This window comes from Zootoca vivipara, chromosome 5 (assembly GCF_965207765.1).
Source record: "Zootoca vivipara chromosome 5, rZooViv2.hap1.1, whole genome shotgun sequence".
Taxonomy (NCBI): domain Eukaryota; kingdom Metazoa; phylum Chordata; class Lepidosauria; order Squamata; family Lacertidae; genus Zootoca; species Zootoca vivipara.
Genome location: NC_142588.1, coordinates 58455178 through 58478767, shown reverse-complemented (window position 1 = coordinate 58478767; position 23590 = coordinate 58455178). Strand labels below are relative to the sequence as shown.

The 23590-nt window shown below is 43.0% G+C and overlaps 1 protein-coding gene across 1 annotated transcript; it reads right to left on the bottom strand.

The window, feature by feature from the left end:
* Positions 1–45: 45 nt before the first annotated feature.
* Positions 46–22308, bottom strand: ESPNL (espin like). Its single transcript, XM_035132540.3, has 9 exons — positions 21875–22308; positions 18968–19158; positions 14549–14735; positions 13371–13553; positions 12700–12831; positions 5940–6033; positions 4541–4656; positions 3827–4024; positions 46–2502 (listed from the first exon to the last, which is right to left on the bottom strand). Exons 1-9 carry the CDS (start codon positions 22166–22168, stop codon positions 943–945), a joined length of 2955 nt encoding a protein of 984 aa, XP_034988431.3. The 5' UTR covers positions 22169–22308; the 3' UTR covers positions 46–942.
* Between the last annotated feature and the right edge of the window lie 1282 nt (positions 22309–23590).

Here is a 23590-nt window from a genome sequence, read left to right as displayed (position 1 = left end):
ACACAACCTAGTGATTTCTCCAAGTAATAATTTGATGGAAATACCTTTTGTTTCTACTGAGAGAAATGTTTTTATTAAACACACAATCTAATTCAAAATAGAAAATGTATGTACAGTTACAAAATGAAATTATTTATACTTGGACATCCGTTCAGGTGTTTTAAGTCCATGAAGCCAAGCAAGCAAGTAGCAGAACATGAGACCTGTGCATTTCTGGTTCAGCAGTAAATGACTAATTGCAGCGGATGTCAAAGAAACTCAAATACATGCCAAAAGTGGATAACAACAGTTGATATCTCTGGTGAGTTGTGGGAAGAGAAACAGTGAAAGAAACAGACTTGGGGGCCTTTCCAAGTTGGATCATTTTGCTGATACACTGTTTGTAACTTATAAATATAGATATAATGGAAATATCTGGAAAACTCATTATCTCTTTTTGAACTCTTACAAAAACACACTGAATACAAACTAAGCAATCCCAAGGTGAATATTTCATGGCAGGGAACCCATCACTTCCTAAGCCCTGCCAGCTCTGCTCAGGATGGAAGGCGGGAGGGAAGCTTTTCGCTCTTTTTTCTTTCTGTTCTCCGTTATGTTTTTAAAAAACGAATAAACTTGCGTTGACATCAGAGTGGGCATAGTCTTTTTGCCCTTTTCAGGGTGCTTGTGTCAAGGGAAGCCATATGTAATGAAGCACTGGCACTTCTTGCTCGGTTTTTTTTAAAGTGAAGAAGCAATGAAGAGGAAGTGAAGGCTTGACCCTTCATCTGTATCACTTGTCGTTTACCCCTTTGCAAATGAATCTTGCAGGCATTTGTAGCCATTTGCAAAATGAACAGTTGATGTCTGTTTATTCCATGTCATAGTGCTGACAGGCCACTCTGTGCGCACTGAATCTTATAGACACCTATTCACAAATAAAGACCGTTAGTGTAAAGGTCCTCACCCCTCTAAGCTAAAGATCTCTGCTTCTTTTTCTTTCCAGAAAGCAAAACTCCTGTTTATATACCTGCAGATCTCATCGTTGCTAAAGGTGTCTAGTTCAAAGCATTTTCCAGGGGCAGAGTCTCCCTCCTCCAGAAAGATGCTTGGGACCCTTGTTTTGGGAATTGGTTTTTGATTTGTTTCCACTGGTGATCTCTTTATTTCCATGTTCACACTTGGGTCCTTGTTACTACCAAAAAATTGTGTCTTAATATCCTCAAAACTGTCTTTCCAGCTTCTTTTGCCTGCAGCAATCTCATCAATCACTGCTTTGTGGAAGGCCCGCACTGTTTCCCACCGATGCCCACCCAAGTGGTCAAAAACTTCGAAGCAAAGAAGATGCCTAGCCTTACGTTCTTCTGGAGAGAGGTCCAGCTCTAGGATGTGGAAATAGCCGAGCATAAACAGGTCAAGAGTTAAGCTATTGTAGTCAATAGGCTCACCATTGACATATGGCAGGAACTGTTCTGGAGAATAGATTGCATGTCGGTGATTGAGGCGCCTGATCTGTCGAGATGGTACAAGGGAGATGATGTCTTTCCAGTGACTGATCAGATTCTTGATAGTGTATCTCTGTTGAACTAAATGGCCAAGCCTGTTCATTTCCATCAAGGGCTTCTGCATTGGAGGCTGCTGTTTCTTGAGCTCTGCCATCACATCTACCAGTCCCATTTTTCCAGGCAGCTGGGTGTCAAGAGTCCTCCTGGCCATGAGTTTCAAGGAAGGCGTATAGGCAGATTTCTTCCAGTGACTGAGAAAAAGAAGCACAATGCGCTCTTTTCGGAGGTTGCTAGACTCTGCTGTTGAGACGCAAGAGCCACTCACAGAGGCTCCCTCACAGCTGATGCCAGAATCACTGGCATTCTCCATGTCCCCAAACTCATGTTCCTCACAAACCAATGGCTTCTTGTTTTTACAGGTACCTAGAAACATTTGAGGGGATGACTCCTTGGCTGTCCCGTGTTCCCAGGGCATGGCATTCAACCCTCGCTGCTCAAAAGATTTCTCTTGTCTCCAAAGATCCTGCTTTTCAAAATTGCCCCTCAGATTCCTGACAGAGACACCACACTCCAGGATTTCTCTCTTGACAGTGCCACCTGAAATACACTTGGTCTTGCTTGACTTATGAGAATCCCTTAGAGCTGGCTTCTCATTATCTGCTTTCTTCATGCCATTGACATTGGTGAGCAGCAAGGACATGCTTTTTACCAGTCCAGACACATGGCTGCACCAGGCAGGGAGCTCCTGGCTGCCATCCTCTGAGCCCCGTTGCAGAAACTGACGGTTGACTGTGATATTGACGACGGGAGCAGGGAGAACAGTCTGCAGCTCCTCTGTCAGGCGTCCTAGCTCACTCTCATACTCCTGGCATTTCTTCTTCATCTGCAGCTTCTCAATCTGCTTCTCTAAGTACAGCAGGTCATCTTCAGTGAGTAATTCCCCAAAAGGGCCCAGGATGGCATTGTAAGACTGAGAATATTGCCAGTCATCCATCTCCAGGGTGCAACTTTCCTTGTTCTAGATGGGGGGGGGCAGCAGGGAAGAAAGAAAGACTGCCATCAGTTCAATTCAAAGACATCACTTCAGGTCCCTTTCCCCAGCCTGCCAATGATGAAGAGTCAGAGAAGTGATCAGCACATCACAGATTCATAGAAATATAGGGCTGGAACAGATCTTACGGTAGGCATCAAGTCCTGGCCTCAGTCAGAACAAAGAATTTCATCTTGTCACAGAACTATTTACCATCAGCTACACTTATACCTTGGATATACAACTTTAAAGTGAGCCACCTGATTGAATATAGATGTCCTTCCTTCCTTCCTTCCTTCCTTCCTTCCTTCCTTCCTTCCTTCCTTCCTTCCTTCCTTCCTTCCTTCCTTCCTTCCTTCCTTCCTTCCTTCCTTTTGGGACCTGCCTTTTGTCTAACATGGAATCCAAGGCAACGTATTTATTTATTTTAGTTATTCATTCCATAAAATTTATATACTGTTTGACTATTTAAAAAAAACCCACCTCAGAGTGGCTTACAAAAAACTATTTATTAATAATAATAATAATAATAATAATAATAATAATAATAATAATAAAGAAATAAAGCAATAAAAATATCTGTAAAAGGAGTTCAAAACAGCTATTTAAAATATTCAAAAAAATAAATAAATTCAGTGATAAAAACAGATTAAAATACATATCAGCATTCTACATATCTGTGCAGGCTTGTCTAAACAGCAGGCACCAAAAAGAGTCCAGTGAAGGTGTATACCTGATGTCAATACTACATGTTGTTCCTGGACAATCCCCCATCTAGGAACTGACCTGGCCAAAACCTGCTAAGCATGGTGGTGGCCTTATGCGCCTTCAGACCAAACCATTCACATTAATAAAATAATAATAATAATAATACTTTATTATTTATACCCCGCCCATATAGCTGGGTTTCCCCAGCCACTCTGGATGGCTTCCAACAGAAATATTAAAATACAATAATTTATTAAACATTAAAAGCTTCCCTAAACAGATTCATCTATAATGAATCCCTAAACAGATTAATCTATAATGTTGTGGCCTATTTGACCCCAAATTTACATTCACTGTCTTGTCTGGTTATTTATTGATCCAGGAGCAATGGAATCATGCAAAAGGAAGTCCTGGGAATTACTTTGAAATCCAAATTTCCTAGATCTTAGCAGAGCAGATTTACAAAACATAGACAATGTGTACTGTATATTTTTTGCCCATCTGCTCTTAGGGCAACCTAATTGCAATAAAAACGGAGGCCAGTGTGTGAACCAGGTAAGACAGTACAGTGACACATTTTCTTTCTATTGGCTCAATACAGTACCTTCCTGCCCATCCCTTCTTCAGATGCCAGCTGCGCCTGTAATTTCCTCACCATCACCTGCCGCTTCCACTCTGGAATTGAACAACCTTGCTCATCATGAGTAGGCACCAAGGCATCAATGTCCGATGTTCCTAGCTCATCCAGCATTGAGAGCAGGTTGCCTGGTACTGCAGCATCTGGTGTCTCTCTCTTCTCACCCTGCGTGGAGGACACCTAACTTGTTAGCGACTTTTAAGGAGTTTAAAGAAGAAGAACAGATGCTCATGAATCTACCATAATTGATCCCCAAAACATTATAGCACGTATCTTCTCAGGAAGCCCAAAGTTATCAGAAGGGCTACCTACAGCAAAGCTGGGGAACCTGTGGTCCTCCAGATGTCGCTGGACTCCAATTCCCATCAGCCCCAGTCAGCCTGCTCAATGGCCACATATGATGGGAATTGTAGTCCACCTAAATCCAGAGGGTTGACAGGTTCCCTGTCCCTGTTGTAGAACATAAAGCTAATGCTGTACATCTCCATTTGTGGGTTATTTTTAACCCTTCTGAAAGGATGTGTTTGGAGGCAGGTCAGCCTAATGGCTAAATCTAGCAGGAAAAGAGAAAGAAAAATAAAACAAAGGAATTAGATGGAAGAGAACCACAGGAGAGATCATGGGGATTATGAATATAAAACAGATGAGAGACAGAGAGGTGTAGATTATCATACAACATACAGAGCTTGAGAACAATGCGGTGATTCTCGCCTTCTGCATAGATTTATTGATCTTCAACTCGGGTATCAGTGATTTGTTTGATTCAGTGGGTTTCACCATGTTGAACGACTTTGAAGCTGGAAGAAAGACAAACACAGTGGAATCTTACAGTGATGCTCCAAAATCCACACTGAGAGCTAGACGATTGAATTGACCACTCATAAGCTTAAAACATTTCTGTTCTGCACCATTGAGAACAGGCTAATTTCCTTCCAAATTATGTAGACACCCACACAACAGCATTTGCCATGCCAGCAAAGGACGTAAACAAAGGAACATTGCACAATTACACCTACCTACCCCCATAATATAAAGGGCAAACTAGACATGATGTGGAAGATCTGTTAACAAGATCTCCCACGCTGTTGTTTTTAAAGAGCAAAGGAGTTACTGCAGGGGACCGTCCATCCCTTGACATGATTGAAATCAACTTCCACAGAAAGTAGCTCTTTGAGATATTCAATATATCTTATTAGATCTCATCCAATGTGTTTTAAACTAATCTTTCTCACGGACACTCTAAATCACAAGCAAACCAAGTTTTTTTTTATCTCTGGAATGGACTCCACCTCCCATCAGAGCCACCCAACATGATCAGGGATGATGAGAGATGTAGTTCAGCAAGATCCAGAGGAGAGCATTTTGGCTACTTCATTGTATAGCTTTTGCCATATGCTGGAGATGATGATCAATAGTTTATTCATATATAAATGTGTAAAGTGGTTACTCATATACACATCTTTGCCCTGGCCTCTGACAGTTAAGGTCTCGCCTTTTTTGTGAGACCCACCTCTTGTTGAATTTCTACTGTTCTGTTACATTTTTGTGTGCTTTATCATTGATTTTATAATTGCCTATTCTGTTGTTGTAACCTGCCCTGGGAACCTATGGTGGAGGGTGGGTAAGAAATCTTATAAATAAATAACTCCTACTCTAACATCTCTGTGGCAAATGGGATATTGATGTAGGTCTAGATGATACAGTCACTCCTATCCTGAATTGTGAGAAGAAAGAGTCTGTTTGTGGCATAAACTGATTGGCCTTCCCATGACATCCCCTCTGCATTAGTCTTTTGCAGGTGTTTAGAGAACGTATCTAACTCCACATCTAACACTCTGTCTCCACAACCAACCCCCGTTTCTTTAAAAGATCTAATGAGGTTCCTGCAGACACGTAGGCTCTTTCTGCACAACTGGGAACCCTTTAAAAGGCAGGTTCTCCTATTATGAAGGTCAAGTTTCAAGCTTTATATGAATGTTTTGAGGTCACTTAATATGTGAAAGAGTCTGTTCTACTGAATTTCAGGGATGCTCAGCATTTATATTTGTCACAGGAAAGTTAATTGGGTGGCATTACTCACCAGGTGCTCTATGAAGAGCGCTATTAATATCTTTTTTCTGCATATTTGATGCAGCACTTACATCTGATTGGAGCGGTCTCATTGGCTGCTGGATCTAAAATTACACAAGGGAAGATTAGAGACGTAATCTTTGAAAACTAAAAGCGGTTTTTCTGTCTCTGGCATGGTTTGTTTTGTTGTTGGCATCCATCTGCCTCGAGAGACAATGGAGTGTGCCCCCAGGGGTGAGAGTCTGGTAACTCTGCCTCCCTTATTGATTTTGCTGTGTTAACAGCACCCAAGTGACCCCTCCAGGGTCCAAGCCCAGCCAGTGTGTATGGAGGTCCTGGGGTGCCCAGACGACAAGACCCACCCCTTGGCCTCACTGATGTGGATCAAAGGAAAGCAGAGCAATACTGTATGTTTGGAAGTTCAAGCAACTTAAAGGCAGGGTACAGTGAGGTTTGTTTGGTTATCAATTGTGGAGTATAGATAATAAGAGAGGAATCAGTACATCAGCCCCAAGGAAATCATCCTGAAGGTTCTAAATACAAATGCTTCTTGCACATTTGCATGGCTGTACAGTGGTACCTCGGTTTGCAACCGCAATCCGTTCCGCGGAGGCGGTCGCTCGCCGAAGCGGTCGCTTGCCGAAGGCATGCTTCTGCGCATGCACGAAGCGCCAATAGAGCACTTCTGCATCTGTGCATCCGACCCCGTGGAACCCGGATGTAAACACTTCCAGGTCCACGGCGGTCACTCGCCGAAGCGGTCGCTCGCCAAGGTAGGTGTAAACCGAGGTTTGACTGTATTGCCATTTCCACTTCTAGTCAATCAGAGCATCAAGAATTGTAGAAGATAGCAGAAAAATTCAGCACATAGTACTCCCTTGTAAATCTGTATGATCCTGAGGAAAAACATTGGTGTATGGCGGGGGTAGTAGTGAACAATATGGGATGCACAGCTTTCTGAATAACAGCACAATAGCACAAGTCACGAGAAGAAAAAGAATAAACATTGAAAGGAATTGCAAAGCATAGGGCTGAAGGACTCAGTTACATGGCGTGATAGAAAAATGCAAAGCAATAACCTTACAGTTAATGAAACTAAGATAGAAAGTTATATACATTGGCTTTACAACCTGATCCCATACTGCATCTAAGATGCGCTCCTGCCTACAAGCTAGCTGGCATCCTATCATTCAATCTACCATACTGTCATTCACTAAATTTGTGCTTAATTGTACTTTCTGCTGTTTGCGGTCCACTTTCTGGTTTGTGACTAGGCACAGAGAGAGTATGTATGGGGATCTGTTTTAGAGGACTGTCTACAGTTGTCAGGGGTGACCTGTGTTGGTATAAGTTTGTCATTGTATCCATGTCCATTGAATGGTTGTGCTATTTGCCCATTACATTACATTGAATTAACATAAGGGCTGTGATCCAATTAAAAAACATTACATCATCACCATCATTATTATTATTATTATTACTCCATTTATATCCCACCTTTTCTCCAAATAGCTCAAGACACACTTATTTTCCCCTCCATTTTTATTCTCACAACAACCCTGTGAGTTAGGTTAGGCCAAGAGTGAGGGATGGGCCCAAGGTCACCCAGTGAGCTTCATGGCCAAGTGAGGATTTGAATCCTAGTCTCCCAGGTCCTAGTGCAGCACTCTAACCACTACACCACGCCGGCAAAGGTGCTTGGTTGATAATATTCTGCCATTTAGCAACCATTTGATTCATTTGACTGGCATAATCCCAGGATCATGGGTTTGAGCCCCATGTTGAACAAAATATTCCTGCATTGCAGGAGGTTGGACTAGATGACCCTTGTGGTCCCTTCCAACTCTACAAATTCTATATATTTGCATATCACCAGGACCTCAATATAAAGGCACTAAAAGAGCTGAGAGATAAAAAGCTATTTCTACCTGTTACAATAAAACACCAGTACTTTTAATTCTTCAAAATATAAACAAGTGTGCCTTTAATTCTAAACACAGTAGAATAAAAAGAATTAAAAAGGCATTAGAATTAAATTAGAGATATATTCAGCTAAATCAACAGAAACATATTGAAACATTCCACCAGTGACACTGCATTTCAGAAAACCAATCGAAAACAAACATTGCACAGCACAGCTGGAGTTCAAGACATTAACATGCTGTAGGTTTGTTCTGTATTTCTTGAATTGACACTGGAAGGCTAGGTTTTAGATTGTTACACCACCACCCAAAGTGCTAACCCCAACTCTACCACAACCAGCAGGGGTCAACTTTGGTCTTTCAAATTTCAGTGGTGCCCTGTGTGAGCCCAAAATCTGGCATGCCCCCCCTTCTGTTCTGCTGAATTCACTATGCCATAGTTGTGATGCCCTGCAGCACACCCTAGGCTCGATACACAGTGTGGCAGAACCGGTCGCCCTGCCCTGAATTCTTCTCTGCCACCAGGGGGCCCCCATATTATCCACCAGGCAGAAATGACAGGCAGAAATTTATGGAACTGCTCCAAAGATGTACATACCAGTTATTCACCTCCTGTCCTTTGTGGGGTCCATTTGGAACGGAAGGGAGAAGATGAACAAACGCTGCTCAGATTAGATCCAGCCCTTAGGGAGATCAGAATTTCATAACAAACCAGGGAATATTAATAACTACTCTTAAAAGGGGGAGAAACTGGAGAACTCACTCGGTCTAGAGGCAGCCAGAGACTGCATTGTGTGGCAAATGCCAGCAGGAGAAAGGGTGGAGGTCAGGGAGTCACAATTAGCATTGCATTAATATTTGAAGGCTGGGCATCAGGTGGCAACTGGCAAAGCAGCCCAAGGGGTCCAGAACCTTTAGCTGTAAGCAGGAGACTGAACTGCCTGCACCTTTCTTCCTTTTCCATTCATTTTCTAAAATGTGTAAGTTTTGTATGGTAAGGGAGTGCTCAGCTGGGTTTAGTGGAGCCAACACACACACACACACACACAAGTCTCTTGTGGTCACTCTGAACCCAGCTGTCTGTTCGTAGCCAGCCCTAGAAGTCAGCAGGGTCAAGAAAACACTTAGGCCCAGAAGCTGCCTGAATTGTTCCAGTCTCTGCAGGCACCCTAAGGAAAATGAGTTGCTGGATTCTCCCATATTCCTCTGCAAAGCCTTAAGATAAATCATGTTGTGACTTTTTTTTAAAAAAGCAAATAAACTTTAAAGCAGTCACATAGCACTGCAATTTTGATCACAGCAGCAGCACTGTGGAAAGAGTATTTGATTTTTCTTTTTCCTCATGCTATTTTGTACACTTATGTTGCTACTCCCCAGCCCGAAGCTGCTATAAACTGTGCAGTTGGGTGGCAGGAGCACTTATATCATGCCTGTGTTTTTTTTAAGATGCAGAGCTAATGTCAGGTTCAGATTAGTTATTTCAGAAGTACAGCAGAGAGAGAAAAGGGCTAAACGTCCCTTCTTCATCATCATCGCTTGGTTCAAAATAGGAGCCAGCTCACTCAGTGACTTTAATTTTTTTTAAAAAAAAGTTGAGAGATCTGACCATGGAATGCCCACGTCCTGTGTGGTATGGTCTTTACATAAATAACTTCTCTCATCAGATCAGCCTCCATACATTATATATGGATATAATGGATTGGCAGTGATAGATTACAAAAGTGTAATTTAAGTACAGGGTTAGAATAAAATAATGAACTATGAGACTAATGAACTCAGAGCTATTCGCAGAGTCCAGGGAGATAATTACTGCCCCCATCCAGCTAGCAGTTTTCAAGTGGATTAAGTTTTCAAGTGTTAATTCCAAAATAATGCTTCTCTCAGTTTCCTAAACATTTGATCTATTAATCTGATTTTACTGCTCGCATTAAGCCCATCTCAAACTCTTGGGGGATGTAAAAATGCAAAATGTCACATTAACACTAGATTAAAACAGTAACAATTTGATGGCCAAATGATAAAGAGCGTGCTTTGGGTTAACCTTCCAGCTCTGAGCATGACTGAGAAAGATGGCTTCCCCAGAAGGAGGCATTCTTAAGAATGTTGCAGAGGAGCTGGCACACTTCGCTCCTCTAGCAGCCGCCTCCCAAAAGGCTTCCCCTGACATTTACTGTAAGACATTGCACAAATGCAAGAAGTAACCGGCCCATGAAGGAACAAAGGTTGTGCTTGCAAGGAGGAAATTGGATCAAAGTATGTGTGTCAAAGGTGCTGAGAAGGACATGTAATTCTAACCAAGGATGTTAGTGAACAAAGCCTCTCTCAGCATAGGCAACTATGTACAGTGGTGCTAATTACAGGCAGAGAACAGAACACCAGCAAATGCCTACCACATAAAAAGCCAGCGTCCTCTTAGCCAGGCACCATCTTATGCTCACAGTTGCTTGGGGAAAATAGTTAATTTCATCCTAACACACTCTGTACATTATGCGACTTTGGCTATGTACACATAAGGGATGGAGGAGAAATATGGTTCAGTTCAAATTTTCAGATTCTCACTTTCTGAAACAATATGAGAACAGAAATACAGCCATCCTTCAAAATTCAGAGTTATCCAAATTTTGTGATGTAATTCTCCAACCAATGTTTAGAAAAATGCATATACCTCAGAAAACAGGTGCATTGAAAATGAATATATTACAGTGGTATCTCGGTTTACGAACTTAATCTGTTCCGGAAGTCCGTTCTTAAACCGAGGCGTGCTTTCCCTAATGAGGCCTCCTGCCGCCAGTGCCCTTCTACCATTCGGATTCCGTTTTTAGACCAAGGTAAAGTTCGCAAACCGGGACACTACTTCCAGTTTTGCGGAGTTCGTAAACCGAATCATTCGTAAACAGGACTGTTCTTCAACCGAGGTACCACTGTAGTGGAAATAACATAGAAAAATCCAGAAATGTGGAGAATTGAACCAAGATTGGAAAATCTAGGAATGGGGAAGATTGAAATTGACAAGTTCTTCCATACCTAGTATTTACATTTAGCATATTTAGCAACAGTATTTCAATGATCATATCTTAGTTTATTAAGCCAAGAGATGCACAAGTCTCTTGCCTGAGCCTTCAGTCTCTGCTTGCAATTAAACGAGGAAATATGTAATGAACCATATATTTCCATTTTATACAAACTATGGTTTACTTGCTTTGGAACAAAGCAGAATCTTATGTTCCAGAGCTGGTAAACAATGTTTCCTGGACAATAAGAAACTATGGTTAGTTTTGGACTTCCTGGCTTAGTCATAGCTTGTGCAAAAAGGGGTTCCTCCAAACATGAGGACCCAGGACCCCTCAAAAAATACATGGGGCCCCCCGAAACTGCCTCATCCTCTAGGAGTAGTCGCCAATGAATTACAGCATGAACAGAACTGGCTGCGCTCATCCGTGACTGAAGTTGCTTTAGTCTTTACCCCTCCCTCAGCCCATAAGGCTTGAGCAAGAGAGGTCCACAGGCCCTTGTGTCTCCAGAGTCCCGACCCACATGTGGGCGTCAGCCCTGTGTTAATTAGTCATCGCCAAAGAGTGTTCTGGAGAGATATTTTTCCCCCCATTAATATTTTAATGGGAAACTGAGTGATGGGAAGGGGTTCTGGTTTCAAAAGTTCCCATTCCAAATCTCAGGCTGTGGCAAGGATTTGCTATGCTTTGTTCAGTGAAACCTAAGAGCTTGATTAGGATTTCAGAGCCAGCTTCTCAAGTTAGCCACAGTGCCATTCTGATGCCCCATGGTGCTTCTCTCTTGCTGCTGAAGAGCCTCAGCCATGGAAACTTGCCGCTGCCCTACTGAAGGCTCTCACTCAGCAGCCTCTGAACTCCTCCTTCAGACCCTTCTTATCTCACCACCAGTTGCCAGCTAATTGCTGTCTAGTATCCATGTCCTCACACTGGCAGAGGAATCCAGGAGGCTCTTCAACATGCTTGCCCACTTGTTGCCCCATGCTAGGGACATAAATAGGTGAAAATTTTCCACTCTGCTCAACAGCATGCCAAAAATAGCTGCAAAGGCAAGAGGAGCGGAGAATGAATTCCAACAGGGCTGCAGAAGGGAGCCAACCACTTGTTTCAGAGCAGAGATTGTGGAAACCCAATGACATAACTTTCTAATATTTGTCTGGCACACAGCAATTGGTGAGATAGGGCAAAAAATCTATGTGGATTGAATGGGTATGAAGCAAACAGATCTAAGGATTCAGAGGGGATGGGCTCAGTATCTAATTAGTCATCCAGAGACGAATATATCTAACAAGCAGAGCCTGCTATGCAAAGTTGCAACGTACTGTGCTCCTGCTCAGTGTTCCAGCCAGCCAACCAGTCATACCTTCGTTCAGGATACTCCATTTTCCCACCCCGCCACTGCCCGCCTGCTTCAATGAATGCTTTTAGCTCAGAACACCACTCGACAAGGGGACCAAAACACTGCACCAGGCAACAAAGAAAAGAAACAAACCTCTTGCTCCTGGCAAGCTGGAACATCAGGAACATCTGCCCTGGCTTGTCCACTGACCTGCTGCAGGTTGACGACTCATGGAAGTCAGCTTTCAATGACCATGAGCTGAAAATGCTCAATATTCACACTGCTCATTTTTTTTTAGAGTAATGTTTTGAGAGGGTTTCTGCTTTGATTTTTAACAAGGGATACATAATATTTTGGAAGCCTGGATAATTTACCTTTCTTGTGTCTTGTGGTGACATATCCAGCTCACCGGGCAAACAGTACAGAAGCCTCTGTCTCCAGTGACTCACATGAACACTAAGACTTGTACAGTACATGATCAAAATATAATGTTTAGATTACCAGCTTCTCTGCTTCCTGTAGGTAACATGCACACTGCCTGTGTCCATTGTATTCTGCCAGGTCTCGCGCAGTGTAACCATCCCTGTCATGGATGCCTGGATCTATTTGGTGGGAGATCAGGGTTTGACAGCACTGCAAATAAATGCATAAACAACCACCATCAACCCTAATCAGTACAACCAATTTATGAGCAAGTAAGGGAATCATGAATGCAACGGGGGCTTTTTCTTCAATTTTTTTGCCAGTGCAACTGTCACAGCTGAACAATAATGTTCATAAGTCAAATAACTGATTGATACAAACACAAGATGCATGAGCTGATTATTTAAACAGCCAAGTGTGGGCTACTCTGAATCTGTTAAGTAAGCACACAGATGGTTTCCTGGGAGGCAGGTGGGGTGGGGGAGAGTAAATGTTAGGGGAAACCAATGCTTTTTCTGATGGAACGCACCAGAACACAGTTCCAGGTCTTTTTACTACTACTACTACTACTACTACTACTACTACTATTATCTTGTCAAATCCTCCTCTCAACCACATAGGAGAGGAGAGTGATGGCGTGCACACATCATGATCAACCATGGCTGAACACACCGTGTGAGTACGGCTGCGCCATCAATTGAGTTCTGATCCAATACTCATTTCCCTCGCTACATGGTATCACCAAATACCTCAAGATGCCCATTCTCAGCTGCATCATGAAGTGGGGTTCCTCCCCAATGGTCCAGCACCACGTTAGCTCCCATAAGGAGGAGTCTGTCAACAATTGCAGTGTGTCCCTCTCTGGCAGCAAAATGGAGTGCAGTGGCTCCTTCTGCATCCTGTGCTGTGAGGCCGAGATCAGTGAAGGTAACCTACATGAAGGGGGGGGGGAGAGGAGGATTACGTACGAGTCAAAGCCAAATGGTGTGTTTTTAAAGATGAGCTGTTGTTTTTTCATCCACCTATTTCTGCAGCTGCCTTGGGTACTTTAGTGCAGAAAGCAGAGGGAATTTTGCAAACAGATAAATAGCGTGGAAGCACCCTCCGTTTCTGCAATTTGTTTTCTATATATACTGCATGCCATACGTACCACAGAATTGTGCTTGACATGGGGGGTGTTAGAAATTAATGAAGCTAAGACTGCATAGCTTTTATATTAAATAAAGAAGGGTGTACAAGGGCAATTAAGCCTTTTGGTGGCAGACCTCTCTATTCTGGAAGTTTCTGATTATTAAAGATATGAGTGGCAATCAAATTAGTTAACAATAGCAGCATTTAAGAACATGTATGATAAAAAAAAGGGAATATTGAGCCCCATGGCTGGCATATGACTGCAGAACAATCCACAGTGAACAAAATGTCATGGGTTGATTGACATATTATACTCCCGTTGCTAAAATGTAAACGTTTCTTGCTTATCTGGATTTGAAGATTGAAAAAATACTGGTTTATGGAAGACAGAATGGTTGGATGTTAATGAGTGAATACTATATTTAGCTGTAGGACAGGGAATCAGAAGTCTTTTTTTCTTCTTCTCTCTCTCTCTCCCCTTTCTTTCTTTCTTATACTCTTTCTGCCTCTGTTCTTTTTTATATTAAGTATTTCATTATAAAAAGATAGTTCATAATGGGTATGAATTTCTGTATATCTTTGGACAAGTATCAATGAATATATTTTTTAAAAGAAAAAGAAAAAAGTGGGATTGTGTGGGACTGTCCCAATAACATAATGAACAGAAAACATCATGAATGTGCAATAAAAAGGAATTATGGAGGGGCCTTCAGTGACACAGTTATCCAGAGGAGCATATTCATATTCTTGTCAAGAAATGACACTTGCTACCTAAAATGTAAAAGTACAGGTTTACCAGCCAGACGACAACAGCGTAGTGACCACTACAGGCAGCTGCATGGAGCACTGTCATGCCATCATGCGCTCTCAGGTGCACATCAGCCTCACAGTCCTTCACCAGGAACTGGACGATGTGCAGGTGGCCCTCCTGGCAGGCAAGATACAGCGGGGTAGCTCCACTCTGAGTTTGCTTGTTCACGCAACTGTTGGAGAAGAGGAATTATGCCAATATTAGAAGCGATGGGGGTTGGGAATCCATTGCCTCTGTGTGATACTTACTTAATTAATGTATTTTTGCATGTACACAGGAACATTCCCAGAGTGACACATTGAGTTTATATATATCATGAAGCTGTCAGAGGCACAGATTCTGCCAGGTCAAAGGTGACAAACCAAAAGCCCAGGTGATGAGGGCATCTGAGAGCTAGGCCGAAGGCTGTATTTGAAAGGCAGAGCTTGAGGAGCCAGATGTCTTATAGCAGAACTTTCCCTGTATTTTGAGGTTTTTTCAGGGGAAATAACTGGTTGAGGACACTGGGGAAAATACTCTTAACATGAAAGCAAAGGGGAGCACCTGATGGAAATGGGGGGGGGAATTGAAAAGCTCTACTAAAAAAAGAGAACAATGCAACAAAGCCCCAAAGCACTGAGAAATGTACCTGGCATCAGGTATAGTACATGGAATATGACACAAGTTATAAAGCAGTGCAACAGATAATGTTGGAATAGGGAGACCCAGGTTCGTATGTCCACTCTACCATGAAACTCACCAGGTGACTTTGGGCCTGTCATTCCTTCTAAACCAAACCTACCTCACAAGTTTATTGCGAAAATAAAATTAGGTTGTCTGGGGAACAGAGGAGAGAACCATGTCTGCTGCCCTGAGCTTCTTGAAAAAAAGAGGACAAATTGTAATAACTAAATACTGTAACAGTTTCCATTACCAGCAGAGGGCAACCATGTTTATTTTGCATCACTCTCCTCTTGCCTCCTGGTTAAGGGCTGGGTGGTATAGGATTCCTGGCTGCATTCATTAAAAAAGCTTCTTTGGACTAGAGGTGTGCAACAACAATCAGGTGGTAAATGCTTAGAGTGATCTAAGCCCTCCATGTGATAATGGCCTAGGCCAGCCTTCCTATCACCTCTCAGTGAGCTTCCCTCCCTCCCTGTCTTCTGTAGCCAATATTTCATAGTACCAGGGCCAGCCCAAGACATTTTGCTGCCTGAGGCACAGCAGCAAATATCCACTATGCCCCGCCAACAAACCAAGGTGCATGGCCTGTCATGTTATTCTTGCACCTGAGGTAGAAAATCCCACAAGCCTCTCTCCCCTCCCTGGCAGTAAAAAAAAATACTAGAATAATATATAATTAACAAAACTATTGCTCTTTCATGACGCCTATAATAAACTGCCTAAGGTAGTTGCCTCACTCTGCCTAATTAAAGGCCTGGCCTTATATATTGTTACTGTGAAAGGGAAAAGACACACAGTGTAGAGATAGGTGAATCAGTCAATTTCAGTTTCTCTTAGTTTCTCTCCCCACCCCACCACTTCAATTTTAAATTCATTTCTTGAAAAATTTCACACCAGTTTGCGAATTACTTTTTCTTTAAAGTCATCATGGAAATTCATCAGCATTCAAGGGCACATTTGTCCTTTTCTACACATCTTTACAGTGGTACCTCAGGTTAAGAACTTAATTCGTTGTGGAGGTCTGTTCTTAACCTGAAACTGTTCTTAACCTGAGGTATCACTTTAGCTAATGAGGCCTCCCGCTGCCGCCGCCCCGCCACCACACGATTTCTGTTCTCATCCTGAGGCAAAGTTCTTAACCTGAGGTACTATTTCTGGGTTAGCGGAGTATGTAACCTGAAGCATCTGTAACCTGAAGTAACACTGTATATGCTATTTTGCCTATCTACACATTTTTGCAAATCAGTTTCCTCTACCGGTAATAGCATGCATTTGTGTATGCCATGTTTACTAACACATGCATTTTAACACACACACACACACACACACACACACACACACACACACACTAGCCTATCTAATTTCTCCTCCATCCCTAAGAGCGAGTATAAAAAAGTTTATCACAATGTATCAATGTATTCAGCCTTTGGGGCAAACAAGCCAATCTTAAATATTGACCCCAATAGCTTTAGTGCACTCCACAGCCTGCCTCAACTGTGCTTTGATGGATTGTTCTACATTTTCCTCTCCCTTAGCTCTGCCTTTCCCAGCATTTTTGCTCCTCATGTTTCCCCAAGAGGAAGCAGAGTAAACAGCTGAGGGAATCTAGTGATACTAACAGATAACAAGCCTTTGGGGGCTCTGTGTGAAAGATGAGCTTGAGGGAATTGTAACAACACACAAGGGCTGTAGGGGGCAACAGCCTTCTGGAAATTAGGAATATCTATCAGAGACATATTGGAAAATCCACCTAAACGATAAGCACATAAGAAAGACATTGACTGGGCAGCAACAGCCTCAAGCATAACAAGAACACATTGCTTTGTACTTACGCATTTAACTCTAGATTGTTTCTTTTGTAATACTGTTCTATGTTTGCTGAATTGTTGATCTTTCTCTTCTTTGAATTTAGTGATACATTTTGTTAACGGTTTTCTCCCCCAACCTTCACCAACCAATGTTTTGTATATGATAATAAGTGGGTGTTTTGCTGTAGGCCACTCTGGGCACAGCTCACTGTGGAAAGACGGCAGATAAACACAAAGAACCAGATGGCCCTCACACGGAACCTGTTTCTCTGAGTTGGCTCACATCCCACTGAAAGAAAGGAATGGAAAGAGCTCCCAGATAGAATCCTTTGAATTCTAGATGCATTTAGGCAAGAGAAGAAGGCACCTGCTTTGAGTGCATAAGGTCCCCATGTCAATCTCTGGAATCTCTATAGTGAAGTTGCTCAGGTAGAAGCAAGTGGTGGGAAATACCTCTCTTGCCTGAGATCCTAGAGAGCAGTCAGAGTAGACAGTACTGGGCCAAATGGACAAATAGTCTGACCTGATATAAGACTAGGGTGGCCATGTGTCCTTGACCAAGGAGAGAAGACTCCCTGGTCCAAGATAAAGAACCATAAGGAGAGAGAGAGGAGGAGGAGGGGACTTGATGCTTCCCATCAGCTGCTAGCGCCTGGACAGCAGACTCACGGGGACATGTCTCCAAACAAAGCATGGTCTTCCCCACTACAGTGAGATGCATTGTGTTTCTATGTACGTTGTAGTAATTATGTCTAGATTTGTATCGAAGTATATTAAATTTGCACACACAGATGCCATGAAAAAATATGTCATAATGACCACCTTATAACAGCTCCCTATGTTCCCACAACTTGCATTGCTAATCTTTCATATCTGTCATTCTTGCACTGTACAGCTTCTGCATGGTTTTGCAGAATGAATGAGAATATATGGAGGGAGGGAGGAAAAGATTCTGGGCTGTAGTAGATGAGGGAAGAGATTAAAAGCACTCAGGCAGATGGTTATGAGATGTCTGCCTTTGGAAACACAATCCGCTTCAGCAATGATCTTAAGCGCCTGCCTTCTGTCCTGTCAACAAACAAACATAGAGCATCTGGGAAATGCTGTGGCATGGAAACAAAACACAAAGGAAAACGCTACGCTGCTAGGCTAACTTAGCTATGGTACTCTCAGAACTCTGAAAATGGTTGCTGTGAGCTGCTTTTTCCTCCATACAAGCTGTCCCAGTGTACGGTTGCAGGAAGAAAGTCCAGCAAAAAGAGCAAGTACACCGGTATGCTCTGCCCTGGGAAGCATTTCACCTGATCGCAGCATCTTCCAAGGTCACAGCACAATAACAGCACCAGAAAGCACAGTTGCAATTGTAGAAGTCATGCAAAAACATACCCAGCTCTCAGAGCACTTTCTTCATGCAATCCATCAGTTTTGTGCCCTTCCCAGAGGTTGTTGGACTATACCTCCCATCAGCCCTGACCACATGAATGGCCCAGGAGGGGTGTGCTGCCATCATGGTCAGCTACACCAATTTCATTTTACTGAATAATTTTGATATCAACAATGTGTGTTCTCTAGACCACACAGGCAGGCAGTAGCACAGCAACTCTGGTCAATGATTGTATTGGTGTACATTTGTTCCTTAGATGACTATGTGTAGTTTTACTTCAAAATGTGGTTATCCAGCCCTGCTGAGCATGGGAGCCCTCCTCTGAGTGGGACCTTGGACTTTTGCCCCAAGTCCTGTCTTGAGAACATCACTGCATGCAGCAAAAAGAGGTGGTAAATGTAGCACTGGGGCAAACACAGAAAATAATGTCGCCATGCATTGCATGTGCATAGTGCAGGCCTGAGTGACAGCTCCAAGTGGGGAAACAGTGCCTTGCAATGCTGCAAATGGGCTGCCCTCTGAATATCAGTATGCTGTGCTTTTACCTACCTGTGGTCTGCAGCAACTAGCAATTTGAGGCAAGTGAGATCACCCTTAGCTGCTGCATAATGAGCTGGCACGGCACCTTCCCTTGTCTTCATTGCAGTGTCAAAGCCTGCCTGGACCAGCCACTCAATGGCCTCTAGGTGTCCAAAACGAGCAGCTAAGTGGAGGGGAGAAGCCCCTGAAGCATCTTGCTCCTATGGAGTGGAGAAGAAACAGTTCAGGAGTAGTGGTTAATTCTTCCCCACCCACTCTCACTCCTTAACATCAATCTCATGACTGCTTTGTAAGTTTTAATTGTGACCCAGAGAACACTTGAAACAGCCTCCTCTGGGGGATGTTGAAACAGGCCCACATACCCATTTACCAAACTTAATGAGGTAGAATATTTATTGATGGACTATATAAATGTAATAAGTAACGGTAGTGGGTCATGACCCAGAGACCATGCACTGTGTGTTGGACTTGGAGGATCATGAGATCCTGCATCTTTCTAGGGTTTACATGCAAAAGGTTCCAGGTTCAATCCCTGTCATCTCTGGGAAGAGTTGAGAAAAACCTCTGGCCTGAAAGAATCACTCCCAGTCTGCATGGACAGTATTGATCTGTTTCAGTTTGTGCAGCTTCTTAAAGGTAAAGGGACCCCTGACCATTAGGTCCAGTCATGACCGACTCTGGGGTTGTGGCGCTCATCTCGCTTTATTGGCCGAGGGACCCAGCATACAGCTTCCAGGTCATGTGGCCAGCATGACAAAGCCGCTTCTGGTGAACCAGAGCAGCACATGGAAACACCGTTTACCTTCCCTGCTGTAGCTATTTATCTACTTGCACTTTGACATGCTTTCGAACTGCTAGGTTGGCAGGAGCTGGGACTGAGCAACGGGAGCTCACCCCATCGCGGGGATTCGAACTGCTGACCTTCTGATCGGCAAGCCCTAGGCTCTGTGGTTTAACCCACAGTGCCACCCACGTTCCCAGCTTCTTATGTTCCTCCATTAGCAAGCTGCTGCACTCATGATCAGCCATTTCGTTAGAATACAACAGAAGTTAAAGTATACTGATGATTTGGAAAATGGAAGTGTTAGTGTGAATATGGCCTGGAAAAGATGTAAATAAGTTCGTATGGAAGAAGGCAACTGTAGTACTGTACAAATGCATGTCTTTTGTTTTAAGAAAAACCATAGAGGGGTATAGGTGGGGCAAAAGGAAACATGACTTCAATCAACTATTCTCAATCCAACGTCTCCCTAGAGAGCAAGTAATAAGGTGATCGTTTCAGTGTGTTGCCTTTTTGTGAGCCTGCCTCAAGCCAGAACCATTAAAGAACCAATGTAGCATAGTGGTTAGACTGTTGGTCTATGGCCTGGGAGACCAGGATTCAAATCCCCACTTAGTCAAGAAACTCACTGGGTGACCTCAGACCTAAATTACATCGCAGGGTTTGTTGTGAGGATAAAATAAGGGAAACCATGTATGCTGCCACTTTGAGCTCTGGGAGGAAAAGTGGGATAGAAATCTTGATAAATAAGTAAAGCAGCTAAATCAGGCTATTTTGTTTGTACTTGTGTTGTAGGTTCTCATCCTGAAGGTGATCAGGATATCCCAAAAAAAAACTGCCTTAGCTGGCCTATCAAGAGATCCAGGAACCCAGAATGATTTTAAGCTACAGGCAATGCTCACTCTGTGCAGGGGTTACGTTCTGGGCCTGCATAAAACGTTCCACCCCTTTCAGGTACTATGTTTTCGGGTCACTTCCGGGTTCGGCGCCCTGCATGCATGTGCTATCGGATGTACATGAATTGGCCGTTGCCTGTATTTTCACTCATTAATGTCCATATGTTCATTAAACAAGTGGAGGAGGGAGAGGGGCCATGTCCACAGGATATGGCACTGATGGCATGCATTCACCTGAATGAGTGTAGGCAGCCCTCAGGCACAGCCCTGCTGACCCCCTCCATACATTTCTTGGATGAGTGAATGGGATTTTAATACAGTGTTCCTATGTGGTGACGCCTGGAAGCAGTAATTATTATTAGAAAGACAAACACCAGCTTTTCTGACAGTTATTGCAGTTATACTTTCATTTGCATCCTTTGCTAGCATATGCTGCAGCTTGCAGTGGAAGCCCATGACATTATGTTTATCAAAAAGCCAATTCCCAAAAATCCATTGTTACAGAGAAACAAAACTCTGAGTCAGCTACACAGACAAGGAGCTTGATTTTAAATAGCTGGGGCAAGAGGGGCAAGGAGCAAGTTAATGCTCCACCCCAATGATGACCCCAAGCAAACTTGTTCGCTTTCTCCATGTGGGAGTAGGGAAAGTCCTGCACTTGGGGGACATTGCCATGGGGTCAACATTTGCCCTTTCCCATTAACACTTAATGATCCAGCACTCGGTGAGAAATATTCTGCAGGAGATACAATGGGAGTCCTGTATTGGGAAGTTTTTAAATTTTGATGTTTTATTATGTATCGTTATATGCTGTAAGCCGAATAAACAAATAAATACCGTAAGTGTCTCCATGAAGAGCATATCCTGAACTCACTTCAGACTTTTGGCAATGAACAAGCCCACTTTAAACACAACACCTACCACAAAGAAGGACTTGCTAAACTCCCTTGGACAAGAAGAGTTAAATGCTGTTGGTAGTCCAGCAAGAGTTGTTTGCAGACAGGGGATGCCGGTACCCTCTGCCACCCAAGACTAATCTAAGAGCAGCAACCTGTGTAAAAACCCTGGGTGGTATTCAATGCTGCTCCTACTCAGGGTAGACCTATTGTCGTTAATGGACATTACTAACTTACCTTAATTAAATGAGCCCGGTAGGAAAACCTATTGAATACCACCCACGGCAAATATGTCTAGTTGCAACCAGCGTTCTACCTTGCTCCTGCTGTTTAGACCCCTTACCTGCATGCTGTAGCCTCCATCTTTGATCAGCCACTTCAGTTCAGCTAAGTTGCCCATGGCTGCTGCATCATGTGCTGGGGTTGCACCATTGTTTGCTCTCTGATTCCCGGGAAGCTTTGCTTGCAGTACCAGGAACTTGAGGCACTCCAGCCTGCCTGCTCGTGACGCATGATGCACCAGGCCTGCTCCCAAGCAGTCAGTGATGTTCTGGTCCAGTGTACCATCGATGTGCAGCTGCTCCAGCATAGGCAAGTCTCCTTCCTTGGCAGCTAAAATAGCCCTTTGGTCTCCCATCTCTGGGAGCCTTGCTGTTGTCTTCACTGGAAGGTCCTACTTTCTCCGAGTCTCTTGTTTTATGTACCAGCCAGGTGGTATGTGTCTCTGGTTACCGGGTAAGGTGCTGTAGAAAGCATATGTACTGCAGGGTTTTGTTTTTTTTTAAGAAGGGGCACATGGCCGGTGAGGGAGAACAGCTAAAAGCTCCTGGCAGAAGCAGGGATGTTTTTAACTCTTCTTCCGCTTGTGGCACTGAATCCTGAATTGTTATAAAGAGTGGCGTGATAAAATATAAAGTAAGCTTGGTGTTCGTTTGAAAAATACGAGTCAGGCTTTCAGGAGCAACAGCTCTATGATGCAATTAGCATGTGTTTCAGTTCCTACTGTATTTTCCTGCATTGACTGATAAAACACAGAAAATAAGCTGTGAGATGGTTTATGAGTTAGATTCAAATTTGTAAAAGCCACAGCTGTAAAGAGGAAAGCTAATATTTCCCCTATAATTGTGATGTACATGTCTCTAGTATGGTGTGGCTGATTTCTGTTCAAATAACAGAAATTCCAAAGAGATAAGTTAAATACTGATGATGATACAACACTAAACAATTTGGTTCTACAGACTTCTGCCACGTTAGGATTGCAACAATCCTCCATCATCAAAGAAATTAGTGTTCTAATATTACCAAAGTGGGCAAATTCTTGCAATTTATTGTGAATTAATAAAGAGCGTTTCCCCAGAGCCAAGATTTCTTTTCTTTTTTTTATAATCTATTTTTATTAGTTTTCCAATTAAAACACAATTGTATCACATTCATTATTTCAAATTATACATATACATATCAATTAAACCGAATATTATGCCAAATCATATAATCTTTTCTGGAGTTCCCATGCTTCAAAAATTTGGGGATTCCTCGCACCCGTCTACTGCCGTCTTTTTCTAAAGTCCAAATCTTCACTCAAAATCCAAAATAATCCCGATCTTTCCCCCCAGTCACTAAAATGTTTTCTTCTTTCATCCGATTTTTTTCACAGCTGCTGAAATAAGTATCAAACAAGAGTTCACATATATTCTTTCTCCTGTGTGGGTTTTAATCGTTCTGGCCCCCCCATATATCTTCTGTCTGGAATGTCCTGTTGCGTCAGTCTTTCAACACGAAGCAGCGCCATCTTAAAAAGCTTAGATCACTTTCGTTTTCTTAAGCTTTTTTTTTTTAAACCAACGATCTTTGTAAAATTTATAGCTTTTCCAGGCAAAGAAACAGCAGTCACCTTATGCATAGACTCTTGATAAGTGTGTAGCTCTCCTTGCCCTGTAGCTGAACTTAGCTTCAGATCGCTGTTCAAATTCAAAGTGCGTCACAACCATAAATCCACCGAACGCATTCCAGGGACTCCGACCATCCAGTTAAAGGGGGGCTTCTCTCTTCAGTGGTTTTA

Bases quoted from the DNA above. Each gene is read 5' to 3' on its own strand.
- ESPNL (XM_035132540.3), bottom strand. From the start codon at position 22,168: ATGGGAGACCAAAGGGCTATTTTAGCTGCCAAGGAAGGAGACTTGCCT. The intron at 14,736-18,967 runs GTAGGTAAAAGC...CTTCTCCAACAG, and splicing joins CTAGTTGCTGCAGACCACAG to TTGCGTGAACAAGCAAACTC. The intron at 6,034-12,699 runs GTAATCTAAACA...GTGTAATTTTAG, and splicing joins TACAGGAAGCAGAGAAGCTG to ATCCAGCAGCCAATGAGACC.